The sequence below is a fragment of the Gavia stellata genome, unplaced genomic scaffold, assembly GCF_030936135.1.
Source record: "Gavia stellata isolate bGavSte3 unplaced genomic scaffold, bGavSte3.hap2 HAP2_SCAFFOLD_131, whole genome shotgun sequence".
Taxonomy (NCBI): Eukaryota; Metazoa; Chordata; class Aves; order Gaviiformes; family Gaviidae; genus Gavia; species Gavia stellata.
In genome coordinates, this window is record NW_026776621.1 from 142,528 (window position 1) to 168,248 (window position 25,721).

At 54.2% G+C, this 25,721-nt stretch overlaps 1 protein-coding gene across 1 annotated transcript; it reads left to right on the forward strand.

Moving 5' to 3' along the window:
* Positions 1–20,077: 20,077 nt before the first annotated feature.
* On the forward strand, positions 20,078–21,685 carry LOC132321165 (proline-rich protein 22-like). Its single transcript, XM_059834747.1, has 3 exons — positions 20,078–20,180; positions 20,272–20,376; positions 21,009–21,685. The coding sequence occupies exons 1-3, from the start codon at positions 20,078–20,080 to the stop codon at positions 21,683–21,685; spliced, it is 885 nt and encodes a 294-aa protein (XP_059690730.1).
* Positions 21,686–25,721: the final 4,036 nt, after the last annotated feature.

Here is a 25,721-nt window from a genome sequence, read left to right on the forward strand (position 1 = left end):
CTTCCTAAGTTTTCCTCCATTTACTGACCAGGCCTACAACTTATCATTCTCTTGACAAGCAAATCCTACCTATTCACAATACTACATTGTTCAGCAGTTAGTTTATGATTAAATCACAGATAAGTAATACCTCGTTACCTTCATACAGAATATATATAATTTAATTTTTCATTAATAGCTCTCTTGATTATACCATTCTATCAATGTCCGTACTTAAAATAATCAATGGCTATTTCCATTAATATCTATTGATTGGCATTCTTGACATTCGAATCAAGGTGGGAAAGGTAAGGAACTTTCCAAGCAGCATCACTGGTGCATATCAGGTCACACTGTTATGGGACCCAGACAAAACTGCTCTATTCGACTCTTCATCGTTCAATCTCGCTACAATTAGGTCCTTAATATGGAACAGTGACTCCCTGGTGAGGTTCCTATGGTTATTGTTTCAAACTTAACAATCCTAACTTATACCTTTGTATTTTATTCTTTTATTTATTAATCAAACTTAACCTTTCTATATGATCAAATCTTGATTATTCAAAAATCAGAGTATTTGCAACAAACATACACCACGACCAGCCATTTCACTAGACTGAAGGCTGGCAGCAGCATACCAGGACAGTCCTTTCTGGTCACTTCCCTCCTGGGTAGAAATCCTACAGACTTCCTTTAGTTCAGCCCATAAAACACTACCTAATTTAATGCCAGAAATCCAATGAGCTACAGTAAGGGTCTGGGTTTGGGGTTTTGGTTTTTTTTTAACAGAGCATGGCAGATAAAAAGCAAGCAAACAAACAAAAACCCCCGGTAAACCCCTGACGCACTAATGAGGAACAAAAGGTTGAGCCCAAGCTCAGTCCCAGGGCAAGCAGGCTGGCAGAGGGGAGAGGACGCTGCTGGGGGACCGGGCTGCGGGGCAGGAGGCAGCCAGGGACCAGAGCTCTGCCGGCACTGCGGTGCTGCTCCAGCCCGGCACGGCGGCTCACCCAGCGGGACCCGGCAGCTCTTCCCTCCACAGACCCGGTTCTGCTCTGAACCCGAGCTGCAGCTGCGTGTCCACAGCACCCTGCCTTCAGCAGCACCAGAGGGGAGGAAACACCGACCCGGAGCAGACACCCGGCCTGTCCCACCTGCTTCACATGGCATCCCTGCAGCTACAGGCACCTCCTGGAAGGCCGGAGCATGCAACTGCAGTTTTTAAACGTCTTTCCACAAAGACCAGGTGATGACAGAACAGATTCAGAGGGCGAAAACCGGGGAAAAGGAGGAGGAAATCGGTCTGCCTGGGTACATGAGATCGGTACGAGAAACAGAGATGCAGGACAAAGCAGAACTGAGCAGGACCTTGAAGGCGAGGTGAAGAAAAGATAGGCAAGTTGAACTACAGAAGTGTTCGGAAGAAGAACTATTTTGTTTAAATCTCAATTAATTCTTGGTTAGTAATTCCTTATCAATTATTCTGATTATTAATTTTATTTTCACACAGGCATTTTTTCAACATTTAAGAAGATGCAGCTGTGAGAAGTGCACAGCACAGAGCAGCCTGTGACAGTCCCCGTTGTCTCCTTAGGACGAGGAGCAGCCCCAGGAGCTGCCCTTGGGCAGAAGGACGGCGCAGGAGAAGCACGGAGGAGCCGCTGCAAGGAAGGAACCGGGGACTCGCCGAGGCTGCCCAGGGATGTGTGTCACTGGGGCAGGAGGGCTGGGTCAGGGGTTGGGTACCGGGAAGGGGCAGCAGCAAGGCTGCCTTAAAAGCCTGGGTGCACAGGGGACCCCAGAGAAGCACCCAGGAGCGGTCACCCAGCAGCGAGGTGACAACCGGCAGGCTGGCAGCACATCAGGCGGTACAAGCTTGCAGAGAAAAACGATGGCAATTAGTGACATCACATTTATAGTCATCAATGGCCACAACATTACTGCAGTTATTTCCAGTCTCAGAGCAAGTTCTGCTGCCATATTTCCCAATCAGAAGCACTCCCAGCTTCCCAGCACATAGAAACTTTCAGCACGTTCCAATTACTTCTTGTACCTTAATGACTTCAGGTTTCTGCTCCGTCTGCAGGTGTAAGGAGATTATTTTCTGAATGTTCGAACTCGAAAAACCAGACTTTGTCTTTTGAAAAACGTGCAACTGAAAAGCTCACCGCAGAAACGGAACTCTCTCCATCCTGGAAGCCAGAGGAGCAGCAAGGCTCTGCAAAGGCGCTGGGCCCCCGGACACCCCCGTGCCCACCCCCAGCCTCTCCCAGCACCCGCGAGCTGTGGGAACCCCTCCCGCAGGCAGAAGGCAAGAACCCGCCCGGGGCCAGCTCTCGCCTCCCGGCTTCGTGCCGGCTTCTGATGGATGCACCTTGGCTCCGGGAGCTCCCACCCTCTGCAACACCACTCTGAGGCTGCTTCATCACCCTAAAACCACCCAATTCACGTCACCACAAAGAGCAGCAAGCATTGAGCGTGTCCTTTTTTCCACACTTGAACTAAAGGGCGGAAATTAACTTTCCCTCCGTTCATCTGACCGACAAACCCTATGGACACAACGTACCCTCACGGACACCAAAAACCTGCCCCGCCGCGGCCCCGCCCGCCCTCATGAATATTCATGAGTCGCCGCTCAGGCCGGCTCCGCCCCCGCCGCGGGGAGCCCCGGCAGCGCGGCCCGGCGGGGAGCGGGGCCGGGGGAGAACGGGGCGGCGGGGGGACGGGGACGGGGACGGAGCCGGGCCGGGCCGGGCCGCGGGGCGGAGGGGCGGAGGGGCGGGGAGCTGCGGGGCGGGGGCTCCCGCAGGGACACGCTGCAGCGGGGCTGCTGCCCGCCGCCACGGAGCGAAGTGCGCCGGGAGGAGGGGCCGTGTGCGGCAGCGGGACCGGCACCGAGAAACGGCCTCTGCCGCGGCTCTGCCGCTGCCACCCGTCACTGGAGGAGCGCTGGGTAACGACTGCATCATCGACGGCGTGACTATCCAGAGTCCTCCCCCTCCGCAGGATGCCTCCTGCCCCCTCTCCTCCTCTTCCACTTCTCCTCAGCAGTCCTTGCCCTCCTCCTCCTCCTCCTCCTCACAAGTCCTTGTTCTCAGGAGTCCTCCTCTTCCTCCTCCTCTTCAGGAGTCCTCATCTTCCTCAGGAGTCCTGCTCCTCCTCCTCCTTTATAGCAGCCCTCCCCCTCAGGAGTCCTCTTATGTACTTCCTCAGAAGTTCTCTTCCCATTCAGGAGTTCTCCACCTCTTCATCAGGACTTCCTCTCCTCCACCTCCTCAGGACTTCTCCTCAGGACTCAGGACTTCAACAGAGTTCTGCTCTTCAGGAGTCCTTCTCTTCCACCTACAGGAGTCCTCCTCAGGAGTCCTCCTCTTCCTCAGGAGTCCATCTCTTCCTCCTCCTCCGGATTCCTCCTTCAACTCCTCAGGAGTCCTCCTTCTCTTCCTCCTCCTCCCCCTTCTCAGGTGTCCTCCTCTTCAGGACTTCTCCTCCTACACAGGATGCCTCCTTCCTCAGAGTTCTCCTCCTCAGGAGTGCTGCTCTTCCTCAGGAGTACTCCTCCTCAGAACTCCTCCTTATCTTCCTCCCCCTCAGGAGTCCTCTTCCTCCTCCACCTCCTCCTCCTCAGAAGTCCTCCTTCACCTCCTCCTCTGGACTTTACCTCTTCCCCCTAAGGAATTCTCCTCCCCGCCCTCCTCAGGTGTCCACTCCCTCTTTCTCCTCAAGAGTTCTCCTCCTCCTCCGAAGACCTTATCCTCCTCAGGAGTCCTCCCGCTTGTCCTCATGAGTGCTCCTTCTGCTCTATACGAGTCGTCCTCCTCAGGACCCTTTTCTCCTCCTCCTACTCAGGACTTCTCTTTGTCTAGGTTCTCCTCCTCAGGAGTCCTCCTCCTTCTCCTCCTCTTCCTCTTTCTTCTCCTACGGAATATTCTTATTCCTCCTCCTCTTCCTCAGGAATCCTCATCCTTCTCCTACTCAGGTCTCCTTCTTGTACAGAATTCTCCTCAGGAGTCCTCGTCCTCCTCAGGAGTCCTCGTCCTCTTCCTCCTTCTTCTCCTAAGGAGTCGTCTTCTTCCTCATCATCATCAGGAATCCCCCTTCTCCTACTCAAGACTCCTTCTTGTACAGAATTCTCCTCAGGAGTCCTTGTCCTCCTCAGGAGTACTCCTCTTCAGGAGTCCTCCTTCTATTCCTCCTCCTCAGGAGTCCTCCTTCACCTACTCAGAAGTCCTCCTCTTCAGGAGTCCTCCTCCTTCTCTTCCTCCTCTTCAGGAGTCCTCCTATGTCCTCCTCAGAAGTTCTCTTCCTATTCAGGAATTTTCCACTTCTTCATCAGGACTTCCCCTCTTTCTCCTCCTCAGGACTCCTCCTTCAAAAGAGTTCTTCTCCTCAGGACTCCTCCTCCTCCTTCTCAGGAGACCATCTCTTTCTGCTCCTCAGGATTCATCCTTCAACTCCTAGGAGTCCTTCTCCTCCTCTTCCTCCTCGGGAGTCCTTCTCCTTCTCTTCCTCCTCTTCCTCCTCGGGATTCCTTCTCCTTCTCTTCCTCCTCAGGAGACCACTCCTTCTTTCTCCTCAAGAGTTCTCCTCATCCTCCTCAGGAGTGCTCCCGCTCATCCTCATGTGTGCTCCTTCTACTCCATACGAGTCATCCTCCTCAGGACCCTTCCTCCTCCTCAGCACTTCTTGTCTAGATTCTCCTCCTCAGGAGTCCTCCTCCTCCTCAGGAGTCCTTCTCCTCTTCCTCCTTCTTCTCCTAAGGCATCGTCTTCCTCCTCCTCCTCCTCAGGAATCCTCCTCCTTCTCCTATTCAGGATTCCTTCTTCTACAGAATTCTCCTCCTCAGGAATCCTCGTCCTCCTCAGGAGTACTCCTCTTCAGGAGTCCTCCTTCACCTACTCAGAAGTCCTGCTCTTCAGGAGTCCTCCTCCTTCTCTTCCTCCTCCTCCTCAGGAGTCCTCAGAAGTTCTCTTCCTGTCCAGGAGTTTTCCACCTCTTCATCAGGACTTCCCCTCCTTCTCCTCCTCAGGACTCCTCCTCCTTCAGAGTTCTCCTCTTCAGGAGTCCTCCTCTTCCTCCTAGAGGAGTCCTTCTATTCAGGAGTCCTCCTCCTCTACCTCTTCCTCCTCAGGAGTCCATCTCTTCCTCCTCCTCAGGATTCCTCCTTCACTTCCTCAGGAGTCCTTCTCCTTCTCTTCCTCCTCAGGAGTCCTCCTCTTTCTTCTCCTCCTCCTCCTCCACAGGATGCCTCCTTCTTCAGAGTTCTCCTCCTCAGGAGTGCTGCTCTTCCTCAGGAGTACTCCTCCTCAGAACTCCTCCTTATCTTCCTCCTCCTCAGGAGTCCTCTTCCTCTTCCTCCTCCTCCGCCGCCTCCTCCTCTGAAGTCCTCCTTCACACCCTCCTCAGGTGTTTACCTCTTCCCCCTAAGGAATCCTCCTCCTCGTCCTCCTCAGGAGTCCACTCCTTCTTTCTCCTCAAGAGTTCTCCTCCTCCTCAGGAGGCCTTATCATCCTCAGGAGTCCTCCCGCTTGTCCTCATGAGTGCTTCTTCTACTCGATAGAAGTCGTCCTCCTCAGGAGCCTTCCTCCTGCTCCTACTCAGGACTCCTCCTTTTCTAGATTGTCCTTCTTGGGAGTTGTCCTCATCCTCAGGAGTTATCTTCTTCCTCGTCATTCTCTTCTTATTCCTCCTCCTCCTCAGATATCGTCCTCCTTCTCCTACTCAGGACTCCTTGTACAGAATTCTCCTCTTCAGGAGTCCTCATCCTCCTCAGGAGTACTCCTCTTCAGGAGTCTTCCTTCTCTTTCTCTTCTTCAGGAGTCCTCCTCCTTTTTTCCTACTCAGAGTCCTCCTCTTCCTGCTAAGGAAACCTCCTCCTCAAGAGGAGGACTCCTTCTCTTCTTCCTCAGGAGTCCACCTCCTCTTCCTCCTCAGCTGGCCTTATGTTCCCCAGGAGTCCTCATCCTCATGAGTGCTCCTTCTACTCTAGAGGTGTCATCCTCCTCCTCCTACTACTCCTCAGGACTCAATTCTTTGTCTCGATTCTCCTCCTCAGGAGTCCTCCTCCTCTTCCTACTCCATCTCCTCAGGAGTTTTCCTCCTCCTCCTCCTCTAGACTCCTTTTCCCCTTCCTCATGAGTCCTCCTCTTCCTATGGTGTCCTCCTCCATCTCATCTATAGGAGGTCTTCTCCTCAGGTGTCCTCCTCCTCCTCCTCCTCTAGAGTCCTCTTCCTCACGAGTCCTTGTCCTCCTATGGAGTTGCCATCATTGTCATCCTCCTCCACAGTCCTTTTCCTCTTGAGTCCTCCTCCTCCTCTTAAGGAGTCTTCCCCATCCTCCTCCTCCTCTATTGGAGTCCTTGTCTTCAGGTTTCCCTTTCATACTCCTCCTCAGAAATCCTCCTCCTCATCCTCAGGAGTTATCCTCTTACTCATCGTTCTCTTCCTCCTCCTCTGCTTCCACCTCAGGAGTCCTTCTCCTCCTTTTTCCTGGAGCCCTCCATGCCCTCAGGTGTCCTTGTCCTCCTCCTCCTCTTCTTCTTCCTCCTCAGGAGTTCTTCTCCTCTTCCTCCCCCTTCTCCTTCTCCTCAGAACTCATTGTAATCCTCCTCCTCCTCAGGAGTTCTCCAGGTATCTCCCGGAGTCTTTTGACCTCTTCTTTAGGGACATGAGATCCCAGGTAGCAGCCCCAGACTCCTCCAAGGACGCTACCTGAGATGTCTTTTCTCCTTTAAAGGAAACTCTCTCCTCTGGGATGCACCTGAGACTCCTCCCAAATATCTCCCACAGAGTTCTGACTTCTGATTTAGGGACGTGGAATCCCGGGTAGCAGCCCCAGACTCCTCCAAGGAAGCTACCTCAGATGTTTTTCCTCCTTTAGAGGAAGATCTCTCCTCCGGGATACGCCTGAGACTCCTCCCAGGCATGTCCCAGAGTCTTCTGACCTCTTCTTTACGGTCCTGAGATACCAGGTAGCAGTCCCAGACTCCTCCAAGGAGGCTACCTGAGATGTTTTTTCTCCTTTAGAGGAACACGTCTCTTCTGGGATCCACTCAAGACTACTCCAAGGCATGTCCCTGAGTCTTTTGACCACTTCTTATGGACCTGAGACTCCACATAGTAGCCCCAGACTCCTCCAAGGAAAATTCACAAAATATTTTTTCTCTTTTAAAGGAAGATCTCTCCTCAGGGATCTGCCCGAGACTCCTCCCAGGCATCTCCCAGAGCCTTTTGACCTCTGCTTCAGGGACATGAGATCCCGGGTAGCTGTCCCAGACTCCTCCAAGGAAGCTACCCGAAAAGCTTTTCCTCTTTTGGAGGAAGCACTCTCCACCAGGATGAACCCGAGACTCCTCCCAGGCATCTCCCAGAGTGTTTGGACCTCTGCTTCAGGGACCTGTGATTCCAGGTTGCATCCCCAGACTCCTCCAAGGAAGCTTCCTGAGATGATTTTTCTCTTTTAAAAGGAAGATCTCTCCCCTGGGATCCACCCTAGACTCCTCTCAGGAAGATCCCAGAGTGTTTGGAGATATACTTTAGGGACATTAGTTCCCCGGTAGCAGTCCCAGACTCCTCCAAGGCAGCTTCCCAAGTATATTTTTCTCCTTTGGAGGAAACTCTTTCCTCTGGGATCCACCCGAGACTCCTCCCAGGCATCTCCTGGAGTGTTTTGACGTCTGATTTAGTGATGTGAAGTCCCGCATAGCAGTCCTGGACTCCTCCAAGGAAGATACCCAAGAAGTTTTTCCCTCTTTTGGAGGAAACTCTCTCCTCTGTGATCCACCCGAGACTGCTACCAGGCATGTCCTGGAGTCTTTTGACCTCTGATGTAGTGACGTGAGATCCCAGGTAGCAGCCCCAGACTCTGCCAACAAAGATTCACGAGATGTTTTTTCTTCTTTAGAGGAAGTTCTCTCCTCCGGGTCCACCCCAGATTCCTCCAAAGCAATTTCTGGAGTCTTCTGACCACTGCTTCAAGGACCTGAGATCCTGGGTAGCAGCTCCAGACTCCTCGAAGGAAGCACCCAGAGTATATTTTTGTCCTTTGGGTGAAACTCTCTCCTCCAGGATCTGCCCAAGACTCCTCCCAGGCATCTCCAGGAGTTTTTTCACGTGTGCTTTAGGGACCTGAGACCCAGGGTAGCAGCCCCATACTCCTCCAAGGAATCTACCCAAGATGGTTTTTCCTCTTTTGGAGAGCAGAGTGGATGGGCAGAATCACCTCCCTTGACCTGCTGGCTACGCTGCTTTTGATCTAGCCCAGGATACAGCTGGCTTTTGGGCTGTGAGCGCACATTGCCAGCTCATGTCGAGCTTTCCGTCCACCAGTACCCCCAAGTCCTTCCCTGCAGGGCTGCTCTCAATCCATTCATCCCCCAGCCTGTATTGATACCGGGCATTGCCCCGACACAGGTGCAGGACCTTGCACTTGGCCTTGTTGAACCTCATGAAATTCGCATGGACCCACTTATCAAGCTTGTCCAGGTCCCTCTGAATGGCATCCCATCCCTCTGGCGTGTCATCTGCACCACTGAGCTTGGTGTCATCTGTAAACTTGCCGAGGGTGCACTTGATCCCACTGTCTATGTCATTGATGAAGATATTAAACTGCACTGGTCCCAGTATGGACCCCTGAGGGACACCGCTTGTCACTGATCTCCATCCGGACATTGAGCTGTTGACCACTGCCCTCTGGATGCGACCATCCAACCAATTCCTCATCCACCGGACAGTCCAATTCAGAGAGAAGGATGTTGTGGGGGACTGTGTCAAAGGCCTTACAGAAGTCCAGGTAGATGACATCTGGAGCTCTTCCCTTGTCCGCTGCTGTAGTCACTCCGTCATAGAAGGCCACTAAGTTGGTCAGGCAAGACTTGCCCTTGGTGAAGCCATGCTGGCTGTCTCGAATCGCCTCCCTGCCCTCCATGTGCCTTAGCATAGCTTCTAGGAGGATCTGTTCCATGATCTTCCCAGGCACACAGGTGAGGCTGACAGGTCAGTCATTCCCAGCATCCTCCTTCCTGTCCATTTTAAAAACGGGTGCAATGTTTCCCTTTTCCCAGTCACCAGGGACTTCACCTGGCTGCCGTGACTTTTCAAACAGTATGGAGAGTGGCTTGGCAACTACATCAGCCCATTCCCTCAGGACTCCGGGATGCATCTCGTCAGGTCCCGTAGACTTATGTACGTCCAGGTTCCTCATGGGGTCACAAACCTGATCTTCCCTTACAGTGGGAGCGACTTTGCTCCCTCAGTCCCTGTCTTGCGGTCCATCCACTCGAGAGGTGTGGGAAGAGAAGTTGCCCGTGAAGACTGAGGCAAAACAGTTGCTGAGTACCTCAGCCTTCTCCTCATGCGTTGTTACCAGTTTCCCAGTCGTGTTCATCAGGGGGGTACGCTTTCTTGGACCTTCCTTTTCTGGCTGACATACCTGTAGAAGCCCTTCGTACTATTCTCTGTGTCCCTGGCCAAGTTCAGCTCCAGCCACACCTTGGCCTTCCTGACCCCATCCCTGCACAACCGGGCAGCGTCCCTATACTCTTCCCAGGATACCTGTCCCTGCTTCCACTGCCTGTGCATTTCCTTCTTGCCCTTTAGTTTGACCAGCCGGTCTCAACTCAGCCATGCCTTCCTTTCCTCATTTCTTACACCTGAAGATCGAGAGCTCTTGCACTCTCTGGAAAGCGTCCTTAAAGATCTGCCAGCTCTGTTCTGCTCCCTTGCCCTTGAGGGCAGTTTCCCAGGGGCTCCTATTGGCTGACTCCTTGAACAGCTGGAAGTTTGCTTTCCTAAAATTCAAGGTCCTGACTTTACTCTTTGCCTGACCCACATCCCTCAGGACTGTGAACTCCACCAGTGCATGATCACCGCAGCCCAGGCTGCCTCCACTCTTAACGTCACCAATTAGCTCAATTGCATTGGTGACCGTCAGGTCCAGTATCGCACCCGCTCCAGTGGGGCTGGGTGACATTGTGTGCTTAGCCCACCTCCACAACCTGACCTTTATCCCCCTTAACCCTGCTCGAGCGATAACCACCAGTGGCGGTCGTGATGGCTGCGTCTGGTCGTGATGGCTGCATCCGGCTCAAAGTGGATTCAGGAGACAGATAACAACACAATAGCCAAGGGCTGATGTGGGCAATGTGCCCACCTAACCACAGTGCTGGTCAAAGTCCCACTCAAGCCAAATCTGGAAGAAAGAAACTAAGATCTCTGTGGTCGGTATGCAAATATGACTAGGAGTCAGTCATCTTACCCCCATAAATAGTGAGCAGCCCAAGAGACCTTTGAGCTCTCCTGCACGGCAGCGGGTTGCACGACGGGATCTCCCCTTGAGTAGGGACGCCTCCCAAGGTTACGCCTGCCGCAGAGTTCCCTTATGCCTCGGTGTTGAGAGAGTCCTTGCCGCAGCAGATCCTCGGTAAGTGACTAATAGCTTGCTAAACTTTGTAAGCTTCACTAAGATTATATCTTTGATTGCTTGTGCACATATAATCCTTTAGACATAAACCGTTGACCAAGTCCAAGACTAAGTTTGGATCCAGCTGCACCTAGACTCCTCCAAGGGAAGGAGTTTAGAATGCAAAGGGGGTCCTCTCTGAACCTCGTGAGTCAGCGGGAGGGTCTCCCTAGCAGTTCTGCCTGACCCTGTCCTCTATGCAGTAAATAATCAAGTGTCCCTTGCCATCGAATCGTGTTAAACCACTGTCACATTTACTGTGAAACAGAGATTTAACAAGGTTTGATATCAATAAACATATTGCTGCTTCTCTCTTAGGAGCACAGTGCATCTATCACGCCATCCACGACACGCTGTCCATTACCTGGCTTAAGAAGTTATCCTCAGTGCTCTCCGGGAGTCTCCTGCATCGCCTACAGCTCGCCGTGCTACTTTTCCAGCAGATGTCGGGGTGGTGGAAGTCCCCCAGCGGGACGAGAGCCTGCGAGTGCGATGCCTCCTGTAGCTGCAGCAAGAAGGCTTTGTCAATAGGCTCCCCTTGATCTGGTGGCCTGTAGTAGACACCAAGCATAAGGTTACCTTTGTTTCCTCGGTCTCTAATTCTCACCCACAAGCTTTCAACTTGCTCGTGGCTGTCCTCCAGAGACAACTCTTCACAATCTATCCATTTCTTGACATAGAGGGCAAGCCCTCACCCCCTCCTTCCTTGCCTGTCCCTTCTGAACAGCCTGTAGCCATCCATAGCCCCACTCCAGTCATGGGGTTCCTCCCAACAGCTTTAAGTAATGGCAACTAGGTCGTAGCTTTCTAGCAGCACGGTGGCTTCCAACCCCTCCTGTTTGCTGCCCATGCTGTATGCATTGGTGCAGAGGCACTTCAGCATGTCACCTCCTCAGAGGAACACACATTAATTCCTTTGAGGTATTAAAAGAAGCGTGAGCAGCAGGTCAAGGGAGGTGATTCTGCCCCTCTACTCCGCTCTGGCGAGAACCCAACTGGAATACTGCATCCAGCTCTGGAGTCCTCAGCACAGGAAAGACACGGACCTGTTGGAGCAGGTCCAGAGGAGGGCCACAAAAATCGTCAGAGAGAGGAACAAATCTCCTATGAGGAAAGACCGAGCGAGTTGGGGTTGTTCAGCCTGGAGAAGAGAAGGCTCTGGGGAGACCTTCTTGTGGCCTTTCAGTACTTAAAGGGGGCTTATAAGAAAGATGGGGAGAGACTTTTTAGCAGGGCCTGTAGCGATAGGACAAGGGGTAATGTCTTCAAACTAAAAGAGGGTAGATTTAGACTTGATATAAGAAGGAATGTTTTACAATGAGGGTGGTGAGGGATTGGCAGAGGCTGTCCAGAGAGGTGGTAGATGCCCCATCCCTGGAAATAGTCAGCTTGGACGGGGCTCTGAGCAACCTGACCTAGTGGAAGATGTCCCTGCTCATGGCAGGGGCGGGGTTGGACTAGATGACCTCTAAAGGTCCCTTCCAACCCACAACATTCTATGATTCTATGATTTCACTGTTGTTTCCTTGTTGGCTCCTATTACCTCGGGAGCCGCCAGCTCATCTCCGTAAGACTTCACCTGTGCTGCCCTGTACCCAGCACATCTCAGAGCAACGGGCTGAGGGCCCTCGCTAGCACCCTGTCCCGCTAACCTTGGCGTGTCATCCCACAGCTTGTCAGGGCAAGCCTGATATCATCTCCCTCCCCTTCCAAGTCTAGTTTAACGCTCTGTCAATGAGACCCGCTAGCTCGGCAGCAAAGACCCTCTTCCCCCTTTGAGAAATCCCATCCGACCCCAGCTGGCCTGGTGCCGTGTCGGCCATCCCATTATCAAGAAACCCCAAACTGTGATGGTGACACGAGTCACAGAGACATGTATTAACAGACCGGGTCTGTCTGTTTCCTTCCAGCGCGCGGCTCCCCCAGCCCAGCTCCGTCTCAGCCCCCCGACGCCCCCCCACCTTCCTACCTCCCCCCGCAGCTCTCCCACCGGGCCGAGCAGGCGCTCCGCTGGGTCACCCCTCCGCAGCTCTTCTCGCTCCCGCCCGCCGGCACCAGCCCCAGGCTCCGGCACGCCCGGCAGCCCGAGGCCCGGGCGGCTGCCCCTTCTCGGGGGGGCTCTCTCCGGCTGCCGCCGCCGGCCTGGCGAGCGCAGAGGACGCGGCTTTCTGCCGGCGGGGCACCGCAGCCGAGCTCCTCCCGGCTGCCACGCCGGCCTCGCCCGCTCCGGGCGCCAGCGCTGCCCCGGCCGCTGTCGAGAGCCGCGGGGGCGGCCGCGGCCCGGCGCGCCCAGACCTGCCGCTCCGCTCCGCTCCGCTCCGCTGCGGGCCGGGCCGGCTCCGGAGCGGCTCCCCTCGGCCACCGGCCGCTCCTGTCCGTTACAGCGCGGGGCGACCGCCCGCCGCCGCCCCGGCCCCGCCCCGGCCCCGCCCCGGCCCCGCCCCGGCCCCGCCCCGGCTCTGGCGGCAGCTGCCGGCGGCTCTCTCCGCGGCCCGGGCGCTTCCCGCCCCGGGAGCCCCCCGCTGCGCCCAGACCTGCCGCTCCGCTCCGCTCCGCTCCGCTGCGGGCCGGGCCGGCTGCGGGGCAGCTCGCCCCGGCCACGGCCCGCGCCTCTCCGCCACAGCCGGGCAGCGGCCCCAGGCCCCTCCGGGGGAGCTTCCCGCGGTGCTGGAAGCAGCTCTCTCCTGCGGGACCCGCCCGCCACTCTGCCGGGCGGAGGCACCGCACCCCCTCGGCCGCCCCTCCTGCCGTGTCTGGGACCGCGCCATAGCGAGGGGGTTCGGGTGTCCCCGGGGACGGGGACGGGGACTCACCCCGGTCGCTGGGACACGCGTCCTGGCGAAGAGGACGGTGCTGTGCGAGGGCCTTCGAGGGGGCGGTGACACGCGGAAACAAACTTCACAGCTCACACAGAGGTGTAAAGCCGACAGTGGTCTATTGCGGTCCCGGGTGCAAGGGGATTTCTCCTCCTGACATGCACACCGGGTTAAAATCATGAAAAGGTATTTAAAACAGTTAACAACGTTAGTTACGCCTCCTGGTGCTACCCCTTAATTAACTATTGCTTAATACTTTTCTTACCTCATCTTAAAGTTACAGTTCTCTTTCAATTCACCAGGCATGCTCAGAGAGTAGGGGGCTTAATTGGGTTGGGGCTTTTCTAGCTAGGAGGTGTGTTCCTTAGCATTCTAATGACATTATAATGAGACGAGTTAACTGTAGGGCACTATTTTGGCAGTCCATCCTATTTTTCTACGATTCCTCCTTGTGCTAATCGTTATTACCAGTTAGCAGAGAGTTAGTGAGACAGTCTTTATCTCTAATAGTTCTAAGTGCCAGGTACAGTTGTTAAGAAGCATCTTCTTTCTTACTTTTAACCCTTTTTTTCCAAGATGTCCTGTAACATTCTCCCCTTTTCTTTCCCCTAAGCAAATTCTTTGGCTTTTAAAAGTGGTTCGTTATGTTTCATTATTATTTTTAGTGACCATACTTGCCCAGTAAGTTCCTTGAGTTTACACCAAAGGATAAGATTTACTATTGTTAATGTTGTCACCAATATCGGGTGGGTCATTATGTTAAAGATTTTGGTAGCTGACGGGGAATAACCCCTAAACACATCCCACCAATGGTGCTCTCCCTCTGACTTCACTCATTCCACTGCTTGGTGTATTTCCTCAGCATCATGATGGACAGTAATTAAAGTCTTTCTTCCACTTTCTTCAACTTGTTTTAACAACCTTTTTAAATTTTCGTGATACAATAGTTTTCTTATTAGAGGGAGATTCATTCCAATAGGGGTGGGCTGTATGTCCTGAATCAACGTATAATTAAACTGTAGCAATTGATAAGTAGTAACAGGAGCCGTGTAGTTAAAATCACATCCTGTAAGACTAACAAAGTTGCAAACGCAAATATTTGAATTCCGTTGTGTTATTCCAAATCACTTTTCGGATTTCTTTTGGTAGGATTCCATCTTCACCTTCCCTAATGATTGCAGCTGCTATTGTCTGTATCCATAATTGGGCTTGGATACAACTAAGTGCTTTAGAACATTAGTCTGAGCCGCGTCTAATGCATTTATAATTAGTTCCTTAATTCCTTTCTCAAATTTTATTTCCGCTTTTAGTTGTTCCAATAAGTCTCACCCCAACAGAGGTTTTGGTGAGTTAGGCACAGATAAGAATTTGTGTATTCCCAATTGTTTTCCCAATCTAAATTAAAGAGGTTTTTAAAAAATACCCCTTTTCACTTTGGCCAGTAGCTCCTGTACCGTTACAAAACCATCATCCGTAGGTGTTAAAGCTTGGTTGATAGGTTTCATCTTGAGAAAATAAAATCAAGGACAGGGTCTGCCCTTTCTCTGTCATTCTGAGCAGCGGGGCTGCTGCCTCCAAGAAGCACCGTTGAGGCGGGAGGGGCCCCCTTGGGCGCTGGTTGGGGCACACACCACGCAGCACCGCGCTCGGGCCTCGTCACAGCGGTTTTATTGGGCTCCAGCTCCATCCCCAGCCGGGGAAGGCCGCGGGGACGTTTCCCTGCTTCCCCCCCATCCGGGAAACACGGCACCGGCTCCCCCTCAAACACAACATCATATGCAACAAGGTATTCTAATTCAAGGTTCCATTGAAGGACCATTTCTCCTCATCATCCAATTTATACAAAGGCCACCATTGATGACAATATTTTATTAAAGTCTTTCTGCTCACGCTTCCTCCTGGCAGCTCTCCTATCTCCTCCCAGTGAGCTAAAATACAGCCTAGAGGACTCCTTTTCAAGATTCCGCCCCTTTGTTTACCTCCCATAATGAACACCCTGCCCGCAGGGGCTTATTCCTCAGCCTAAGAACACAACCTGATTGAATTGACAGCAATACTACCCTATCCGAGGCAAAAGACACAAGGGCGTACTTGCCCCACAGCGAATGCACCGAAATTCAAGACAATTGTTGAAAAGGAAATAATGTACTTATGACACTCCAAACACTTAGCACGAACAAACAAGCAACACCAATGGCAAATCAGTGTTCCACGCCAAATAAACCCGTCACTATTCTGTTCTACATCCCCCTCCATACCAGCGACATTCTTACTAATTCCTTATACCTTTTATACTTCTACAAAGCACTTGCTTAAGCTGGCCTGAGCGCTCAATCTTATTCCATTTAGACCAGTTTCCTTGACACCCACTACACCAAAAATCGTCTCGTCCCCAAACCGTACTCAAACGTTCTGTTTACAACCAAAACATTCAAAAACATATATTGGGTTGCATGAAAAATCCTGATATCTGTGTATAGGACAATAAGGGTTAACAATCGGTTCGATTAACACAGTCCGTCATACGCTTCGTCCATCTCCGGCCGCTCTCCTCGCAGAGAACGCGGAACCGCGGATCAGGACTCCGCACTCGCCCCGCAGTCCGACTGCGCCTCACTCACTCAAACACTCACCCAACTTACAACAACATTAATTGTATAATGAAGCACTTTTCACAGAATACACGGTACCGGGCACAAAACTTCCTGAGTATATAGATTGTAATGACTATCATAAAATGTCAATTATAGCCACAATAATACGAATTTCAGTTCCCATGGGTTATAATAGTTGGTACAAACGACAGCACCCCCGCGTACTTCCCTTAATCAGGGATTCCCGCGTTCGTGTAGGTATCCTTCACTCCTGCAATTTCAGCGAAGAGCACCCCCCTGCGTACTTCCCTATCCAGGGATTCCCGCGCCCTCACTTCTGGATTTGAATCCCACCCAGGGCGAGCACAACGCTCTTTACCTCCCGTAGGACGTCTCCTCACGACTTACAGGTTCCCCTCCCTTAACACACCGGGTCCGCTGATGGTCCTTGTCTGTCCCTGCAGTGATCGGCCGAGCGAGGGAGGTCCTGCGAGAAATCTCGGGGCGCGCCGAGGATGTCCCCCTCTCAGCCGGTCCCGCAGCCGGGCAGAGAGGGTCCCATCTGGGCTGCCAAAATTGACACGTGGAAACAAACTTCACAGCTCACACAGAGTTATAAAGCTGACATTGGTTTATTGCGGTCCCGGGTGCAAGGGGATTTCTCCTCCTGACATGCACACCGGGTTAAAATCATGACAGGTATTTAAAACAGTTAACAAAGTTAGTTACGCCTCCTGGTCCTACCCCTTAATTAACTCTTGGTTAATACTTTTCTTACTTCATCTTAAAGTTACAGTTCTCTTTCAATTCACCACGCATGCTCAGAGAGTAGGGGGCTAAATTGGGTTGGGGCTTTTCTAGCTCGGAGGTGTGTTCCTTAGCATTAGAATGAGATTATAATGAGACGAGTTAACTCTAGGGCACTATTTTGGCAGTCCATTCTATTCGTCCTTGTGCTAATCGTTATCGCTAGTTAGCAGAGAGTTAGTGAAGACAGTCTTTATCTCTAATATGTCTAAGTGCCAGGTGCAATTGTTATGAAGTATCTTCTTTACATTCTTCTCACTTACTTTTAACCCTTGTTTTTCAACATGTCCTGTAACAGCAACAACCGACTGAGTGTGTGCGATGGCGTGTGGGGACATGGGAGTTGTTGTGGAGAAGGAGTCTGGGATTTCATCAAGACTGGGATGCTAAACTACGCTCAGTTAGTGATTTTAATAATAAAAGATGCCCCCCTCGCAGGAGGGTACAGACAGCTCCGGGCAGCGCGACCAGGACAGACGAGACACACACGGCAGCTCCGGCAGAGGAGACGGACGCTCCGCTTTTATTGCGCGCACGGCCGCGCAGCGAGCGGCGGCTCCTTCCCGACGGAGCAGCACGCCTGCAGCCTTTCCAAGCGGGCCACGTCCGGCACAGGGCAGAAGAGCCCCAGGGGACCTCATGCGGGGAAGTCCTGGAGGCTCCCCTGCCCGCCTGGCACAGGGAAGAGAGGCGGCGGGATGGAGGGCACAGCCGGACTCCTGCTCCTGCAACAGCGGGGAACCGCTGGCCAGAAACGGCCCTGAGGAGCGCGGGCAAGGGGCCCTGCTCAGTGCTGGGGGGAAGGCGGAAAACCCCCGGGGACCTGTGCCAATCTGCCTGGGGGAAAAAACTCCTTCCTGAGCCCAGAACTGGCGATTGCTCCCTGAGCACGGGAGCCAGACCTGCCGCCCAGGGCCCAGGGCTGCCCCGGCTGCAGGGGACACCAGCGCTGCCTGAGCCCTTCCCTCCCTCCACTGGAGGCACCTCAGGGGCTTCCCAGCACGGACAGCCGAGGTGGTTTTCATCCTCTGGCAGGTGTCTGTAAGCCCAGGCAGCAACCAAGGGCTCCTCCCAGGCAGCTGCCTGAGGTGTGGGGCCTCTTTTGGAGGAAGCTCCCTCCTCCGGGATCCACCTGAGACGCCTCCCAGGCACATCCCGGAGTATTTCTCCTCTCCTTTAGGGACCTGAGATCTCGGGTAGCAGCCCCAGACTCCTCCAAGAAAGCTTCCCAAGATGTTTTTGTCCTTTAAAGGAAGCTCTCTCCTCCGGAATGCACCCAAGACTTCTCCTAGGCATCTCCTGGAGTGTTTTGACCTGTCGTGCTGGTTTTGGCTGGGATAGAGTTAGTTTTCTTCATGGTAGCGAGTATGGGGCCATGTTTTGGATTTGTGTTGAAAACAGCGTTGACAACGCAGAGGTGTTTTCGTTACTGCTGAGCAGTGCTTGCACAGCGTCATGGCCTTTTCTGCTCCTCACACCACCCCACCAGCCAGGAGGCTGGGGGTGTGCAAGAAGCTGGGAGGGGACACAGCCGGGACAGCTGATCCCAACTGACCAAGGGGATATTCCATACCATATGACGTCATGCTCAGTATATGAACTAGCGGGAAAGCTGGCCAGGGGACCGCTGCTTGGGCACAGGCTGGGCATCGGTCTGAGGGTGGTGAGCAATTGTTTTCCTTTGCATCGCTTGTCTTTCTTGGCTTTTATTTGTTGTTGTTGTTATTTTCCTTTTCATTACAATGTTCAGTATTATTATCATTATTATTTTATTTTGTTCAATTCCATTTATGAAACTGCTCTTATCTCAACCCACGAGCTTTCTCACTTTTACTTTTCCGATTCTCTCCCCCACCCCGCTGGGGCAGGGGGGGAGTGAGCTAGCGGCTGTGTGGTGATTAGTTGCCAGCTGGGCTTAAACCACGACACCACCGCCGTCCCTTCATCCGCTGGCGGGGTGACCTTATCCTAGAAGGGTATCTAATGAGTGAAACAGGACTTTCCCTTTGTGAACCCATGTTGACTGTGCCTGGTGATTGCATTATTCTTTTAAAGCCTTTCAAGAGGACCCAGTACCATCATCTCCAGAAGTTTTCCAGGAACTGAGGTTAGACTCACAGGTCTGTAGGTTCCTGGGTCCCAAGACCTTTGGCAGATGATCGAGAGGGGTCCTGCCATAACATCTGCCATCTCCTTCAGTACTCTGCGGTGAATCCCATCAGGCCCCATGGACTTGTGAGCATTCAGCTGATACAGTGGGCCCCTGACAGCTTCACTATTCCACAAATGGAAAGTCACTGTTCCCACACTCGTGCTCCACTGAGTCAGGGGACCAGGCAGCCCAAGGTCTATCAGTATTATTAAAGGCTGAGGCAAAAAAATGCATTGAATGCCTCTGCTTTTTCTCCGTCCCTATCAGTCAGGCGACCATCTTCAACAAGTGGTCTTCTGCCCCGCTCGCTTGATTTCCAACACAGGGGAATTGCCTGCTTCTGACCTTCTCAAAGGTGCTTCTTAAAGACTGACCAGCACTCGCCGACTCCTGAGCCCTCAACAGCCCTCACCCAGGGGACTCTGCTAAGAACCTCCCTGAATAACGGAAGGTTTGCTCTCTCAAAATCCAGCGTAGCAACTCTGCTGTCCTTCTTTCTCATGACACTGACAATTTTAAACTCAACCGTTTCATGATCACTGTGGCCAAGAGCATCCCATCTCCCACGAGTCCTCCTCCATTCCCAACCAACAAGTCTAGCAGGGCATCTTTCCTAGTTGGCTCCCTGAGTACTTGTGACAAGAAGTTCTGTCCCACAAACTTCAGGAACTTCCCAGACCTGCTCGTCACAGCAGTATGGTATTCCCCGCTGGGGCCTGGGGACTTGAAATCCCCCATACGGACACGGGCTGCCCATCCAGAGATTCCTCCTAATTGCCTGTAGAATAACTCCCCAGCGCTGGCATCCCGGCTGGGCGATGGCTAGCAGACACCCACTACAACATCTGCTTTGCTTTCCATCCCCCTCATCCTCACCCAGAGGCTCTCGATCACGTCATTGCCGCCTGTAAGGGCTCCACCATCAAACCTCTCCCTCACATACAGCGCGACACCTCCACCTCGCCTGCCCTGCCCACCCCTCCTGAACAGCCTGGACCCTCCATCCCAGCGGGACCCCTTCCACCAAGTCCCACTAATCCCAAGGATATCCCAGCTCTGGGAAGGCACCAAGGCTTCCAGCCAAAGGCACTTACACCCACAGCCCCTGACAGCCGCCTGCCAGGGCCGGGGTGGCCCAGCCCCCCTTAACCCTTTCCCTCCCCAGGAGGAGCTGGGGAGGCTGTTGGGGCGGGGCGGAACACGGGGAGCCCCCGCATTCCCTCCTGGGAGACGCCAGAGAGTCCTTAGCAGCCAACAGCCACAACGGACCATGGCGCTGCCACCGCTGCGGCTCCCAGCGCGTGGGCCCCAGGCCCCCCCGGCACCCTGGCTCCTTCAGCCTTTTGTGCTCCCCAAAACCTTCTACCCCCGAGGTAGGGACCCACCCCGACCCCTGCAGCCCGGGACGCTCTTGGGGGCAAGAGCGGAGGTGACCGATGGCCATCGCTCCTGTCTCTCTTGCAGGCTCACCCAACCTGTGCCAACTGCCCGGGCAGGAGCAGCTCTTCCCTGCAGCCTGGGCACCCCCAGTGGGGCTGGCCCCCCAGGCCCCCCAGGCACCACCAGCAGGTATGGCACCCCTCTCTGCTCGGGCACCCCGCCACCTTCGGCACGTTCAGCACCCCCGACCCCTGGGCATGCCCAGGATCCCCCCACCACCCCCAAGCACTCCCAGCATCCCCACCACCCCCTGCCCCCCCGGCAGATATGGCACAGGGCTTCAGCAAGCCCGGGCGACCATCCCCTGCCCTTGCCTGGGTGACGGGTGCCCACTAAATCCCATTTCCACAGAACTTCCCAAATCCTTGGGGCCACCTCTCCCATTTCAGCCCCCTGGAAGTGAGTCTCCTTCCCCGATTTGCAATCCCGTCCCGCTGGCATGGCAGCTCACCCCATGGCGAGTGCCCCAGCCACAAGCTCCCCACGTGCCTGGCGCAGAGCCGGGGGACCTTGGCCATCAGGGCTGGCTCGGCGGGTGCCCTTGGAAGGTCCCCCCGGCCCAGCACGGCTCCCTCTCCCCCCCACAGGTCTGCAGAGGGCTCCATGTGGCTGCTGCTTCCACCCTCGGCTCTTCCACATCCCATGGACGAGCACCCACCTGCCTCCACTGGCCACGGCCACGCTTGGCCGCGCTGCCGCTTCTCTGCCAGGTGCTGCCCTGTGGGGTCCCGGGGGCTGCGGGACCCCCCTGGCCTGGGCAGCCCCTCGGAGCCCCCAGGGACAGCCGCAACACCTCCCACCCTACACCCAGCAGGGGAGAGCGGTGACCCCGGCCCCCCCGCTGCTGCCGACGTCCATCCCCGGCTACCAGCAGATCCAGGGGCAGCCCGCAGAGACCAAGACCTCCGGCAGGGCCACCCCCAGGGCAGCACCCCCAGGAAGCAACATCCCCCCGGGCAGCGACGTCCCCCCCAGCCCCTCTGCTGCCCCCCACGAGCAAGCCCTGGGGGACCCCACAGGCGACTTCGCCGTGGCCGAGGAGGTCCTTCTTGAGGAGGCCCTGAGGCTCTTTGGTTGCTCCCCGGACGCGGTGGGGGTCAGCCAGGACGCTCCCAGCAGCGGCCCCAGGCCTGGGGACCCTGGTGGCACCGGCGCAGCCATCCCCCACTGCGACTTCGCCTCGCTCTCCCTGCCCGAGGAGCTGCTCAGCCCCGACTACAGCGTCCCCGAGACTGCCGACGCCATCCTCAGCCTGGACGAGTTCGTCATGGGGCTGGAGCCCCAGGAGCCGTGGGGGGATGAGGGCAGGGACCCGCCACCGTCCCAGCCTGCCACGGCAGAGAAGCGGGGGAAGAAGCGGGCCAAGAGCACCTCGCCAAAGCCAGCCAGCAAACGCAGGGCTCTCGCCGGCAGCAGGGGGGTGGCGGGGGGGGATTAGACCCACAGCAGGGGTGAGAGGGAGATGGGGGGAGTGGGGGTGGGGGAGGAGGGCTGGGTATTTGGGGAGGGGGGGGGTGTGTTATAGTAGATTTGATGAGGCCGCTTCTCTTGTTTTCTTCATTAAAAGCCATTTCTCCTGAACTACTCCGTGCCTGTGTGGGAGCGGGAGGAAGCGCAGGGGGCACCGGGAAAGGGCACCCAAGAGGTGCAAAAGCCCCGCAGAGCCCCACAGCAGAGCCGGCGAGCCCCGAAGGGCACCGAGCCGTCCCCAGGGCTGAGTCACCAGCAGCGGGGCAGACAATGGCGGCAGCCGAAGGACTGCCCTGTCCCCTTCCCCAGGGGAAGCAGCCCTTCGGCAGGGGAGCCAGGACAGACGGGTCCCTGCACGACACACGGACACGGCCCCACGCAGAAAGCAGCATGGAGTCCCCAGGACAAGGACAGACCTTGGGGGCCAGGCTGGGGACGGACACACATGACAACGGGGGCTGCAACGCCTTCATCCCGAACACGACCAGTGTCCCCTCCAGCAGGGACAGGGCTCGGTGCAAAGCCCTTCAAAGCCTCAAGACAATCACACCCTTCCTTGGGTCCCACCGTGCTCCACTCCGGAGCCAGCTCTGCCTCACTGCCCAGCAAAATAACCCCAAATCACCCCAAGAATGGCGAGGGAGGGAGCTGCAGGCCAGGCAGGGACCCTCCTCCCCTTGTCTGGCTGCACCTTGGGCAGACGCAAGACCAGGAAGGTGGCAAAAAAAAAAAAAAAGGAAGAAAAAAAATCACCGCACCAGCCAGAAAGTGCCTGGAAACTTCATCTCTCTTTGTCCCCCTTTTCCCATCCCAGCTCCACAACCTGGGGCCAATGCAGCCAACGGTGCCTTCGGGAAGTGGCCTCACCTTTCCGGCTCTGGCTTGCAGAAAGTGCAGGGTGAGGTCCCTGTCGGGGCAGTCCCCCAGTGCCAGGGGTCAGGGGGATAAGCCCCTTCCTTAGGGCAGTCCCAGGGATCCCGCTGGGCTGGTGGGAGCCGCTCGGGACCGCGGGCAGGCACAGTCCCGTTGGCGTCAGCATGGCACGGCGCAGCTCCCGCTGCCGCTGCTGCTCAGCGTCTCGCCTCGCACGCTGACCCGCCCCGAGCATCCTCCTTGCCCCAAAACTCCTGTCCCCTGGAGCAGCTGCACTGCCACCGCCCACAGCTCTCGGGGGCCACAGAGACGACTTCTGCTCCAGGGAAGGAGGAAAACAGCAGAAAAGAAAAAGCCCACAACCCAAACTTCAGGGCGGACCAAAAGTTAAAGCATCTTCTTAAGGGCATTGTCCAAATTGACTCCTATCCTGAGCCTGCTGCCCACCAGCACCCCCAGACCCCTTTCTGCAGGGCTGCTCTCCAGCCACTCCTCTCCCAGTTTAGACTTGTGCCCGGTGTAATACTCTCCCAGCTGCAGAAGCCAGCACTTGGACTTGTTCAGTATCGTGCCGCTGACGATTGCCCAATGCTCCCATCTCTCTAGATCCCTCTGCAAGGCCTCTTGTCCCTCAAGAGAGTCAACAGCACCGCCCAGTTTGGGAGCGTCAGCAAGCTTGCCAATGGGGCGTTCACCTCCCGCATCCAGAGCATGGATCAAAACAGTGAACAGCACCGGCCCTAGGACTGAGCCCTGAGGAACGCCGCTGGCGACCGGTATTCCCCGCTGGTGCCCAGGAAGTTGAAATCCCCCATACGGACACGGGCTGCCCATCCAGAGATTTCTCCTAATTGCCTGTAGAAGAACTCCTCAGTGCCGGCATCCCGGCTGGGCGCCAACACATTTTTCTCGATCCCTCTGGCAGCAGAGTGCAGGCCACGATTTGCTTTCACATGGAGGGGTGTCCAGTACACCTGGAATCGACTGCCCCAAGGCTGCCATTTGTCATGGATGGATACAGACTGCACTGGAGCAAGGTGAAGCTCCCGAACACCTGCAGTGCATTGATGACATCATTGTGTGGGGCAACACAGCGGAGGAAGTGTTTGAGAAGGGGAGAAGAGTAATAATTTAATAATACTGATAGACCTTGCGTGTGTGTGTGTCTGTGTGCACGCGCGCACTTCTGGAGACTTTCTTGCAATGACAACTGCTCTGCTGGGAGTTCTTATTATTGTTGCATTCATTTGAGTTTGCTTACGCAGTGAAAAATCGCTCAAGCAAAATCACTACCGATCACTGTGCAAGCGGGAATCGTTCAGGTGACAGTTACATGTGCTGTATCTGGCACTAGATCATAGCAACGGAATTCAGGTATCCTTGAGGACGGAGATGGAAACTCACCCTGGTCACTAGGATCCGCATCCTGGTGAAGACAATGGTACTGTACAAGAACCTTCAAGTAGACAGTAACCTGTTTAGGTTAGTGTTAGCAGACGTGTTTTGAGGGTGGCCAGAAGCTTTCCCTTGCTACGTCAAGAAACTCAGCTTAAGCGGGTGGATGTTTGACCAATGGCTTTAATGAGAATTACAATTACCCCTCGAGCAAGGGAAGGAGTAAGCCCTTTTGAAATATTAAGGGAAAACCCCATACGGTCAGAAGCACAGGTAACCGAAGTGACCAAATGCATGTTATAGGGGAAGGAATGTTGAGAAATGATTCGCTGTCCCTTTCGCGTGTTTTATCATCCTTACAGAGGTACTTCAGTCAGGGAGCTCCTTTGCCCCTGGATTCGCCAGTACACAATTTCCAACCTGGAGACTTGGTTTATATTCGCACCTGGAAGGATGAGCCACTGAGAGAGAAGTGGAAAGGACCCTCTACAACCCTACTGACCACCTAGAGCGCTGTGAAGGTAGAAGGAATCAACTCCTGGATCCACTACACGGGAGTCCGCCAGAACCCGAAGACAAGTGGAGAGCCATTCCGGCGGGACCCTTGAAAACTGTACTATTGCGTAATCGGGTTGCAAAATGAAAAGCTATCTGGTTTTGTTTCTTTTCCAGGTTGGAGGTACAAATGTGTTTTTCCCAAAATGGGACAGATCTGGAAATGTCTGGGAAAGCTTGGCAAGAAAAGTAATAAAAACCACCACCTTCTGTCTAGCCGGTGGAACCTCAGTAAAGGAAGTTTTCACCTCCTGCCTGTTAGGAGTACCTACTCCTCCAACGCTTTTGAAAAATTGTAACATTTTAAGATTTTTTAGTATCAATATGACATACGGCAGCATGTATAGTTGGAGAAAACCAACTAAAATCAGGGAAAAAGGTAAGCTAAGAGTGAGAGTTAAGGGCATGTTTCCAGCTGAAAGTTGTGTTCAGTTTGTGAACTGCACTCCATGGTCTAAATGTGAAAATCTTTCAAGATTCGAGTCCCCACTGAAACGTAATAAAACTGAGACAGTGAGTTATGCTTGGGCCCATGCTAAATTGCCAGTAGGATGGTTTCTTCTCTGTGGAAAGAGATCATATGCCTATATCCCTGCAAACGTCACTGGAGGACCATGCGCAATGGGAAGGTTAACAGCAATGTTACCAAAAAAAGGAAGGCTCACATGAAAAGAAAACTGTTAGCCAGAAGAGACAAGTCTCTACTCTGTCTCCAGATTGTAACTCTCAATTGACATTACGGAGCCCTAGTGAAATCATGGCAGCTGCCATCCTTGCACCTGCAGTTGGGGTAGCTATGAATTATCACAGTATAAAGAGACTAGCTTGTGAATTAGCCAAAACTACTAACTTTCCTTCCCAGGTGCTCGCTGCCTTGGGAGAAGAGATGACACAAATTAGAGAAGCCACATCAGAAAACCGAGCAGCTATGGACTCTCTGCTTTTAAGACATACCCATGGATGTGAGGGATTTAAAGGAATGTGTTGTTTTAATTTGACAGACGATTCTCAGATCACAGAAGAAAAGATCCAACAGCTGAAAGAATTAGCGGAAAACACCAAAGAGAGAGAAGGCTTGGATTTTTCTTGGCTGACATCCTGGTTGCCCAGTTTTGGATGGTTAAAGCAGCTGTTTATAGCTGGCCTCCTCCTGGTATTTAGGATTCTCATCAGCTGTTGCA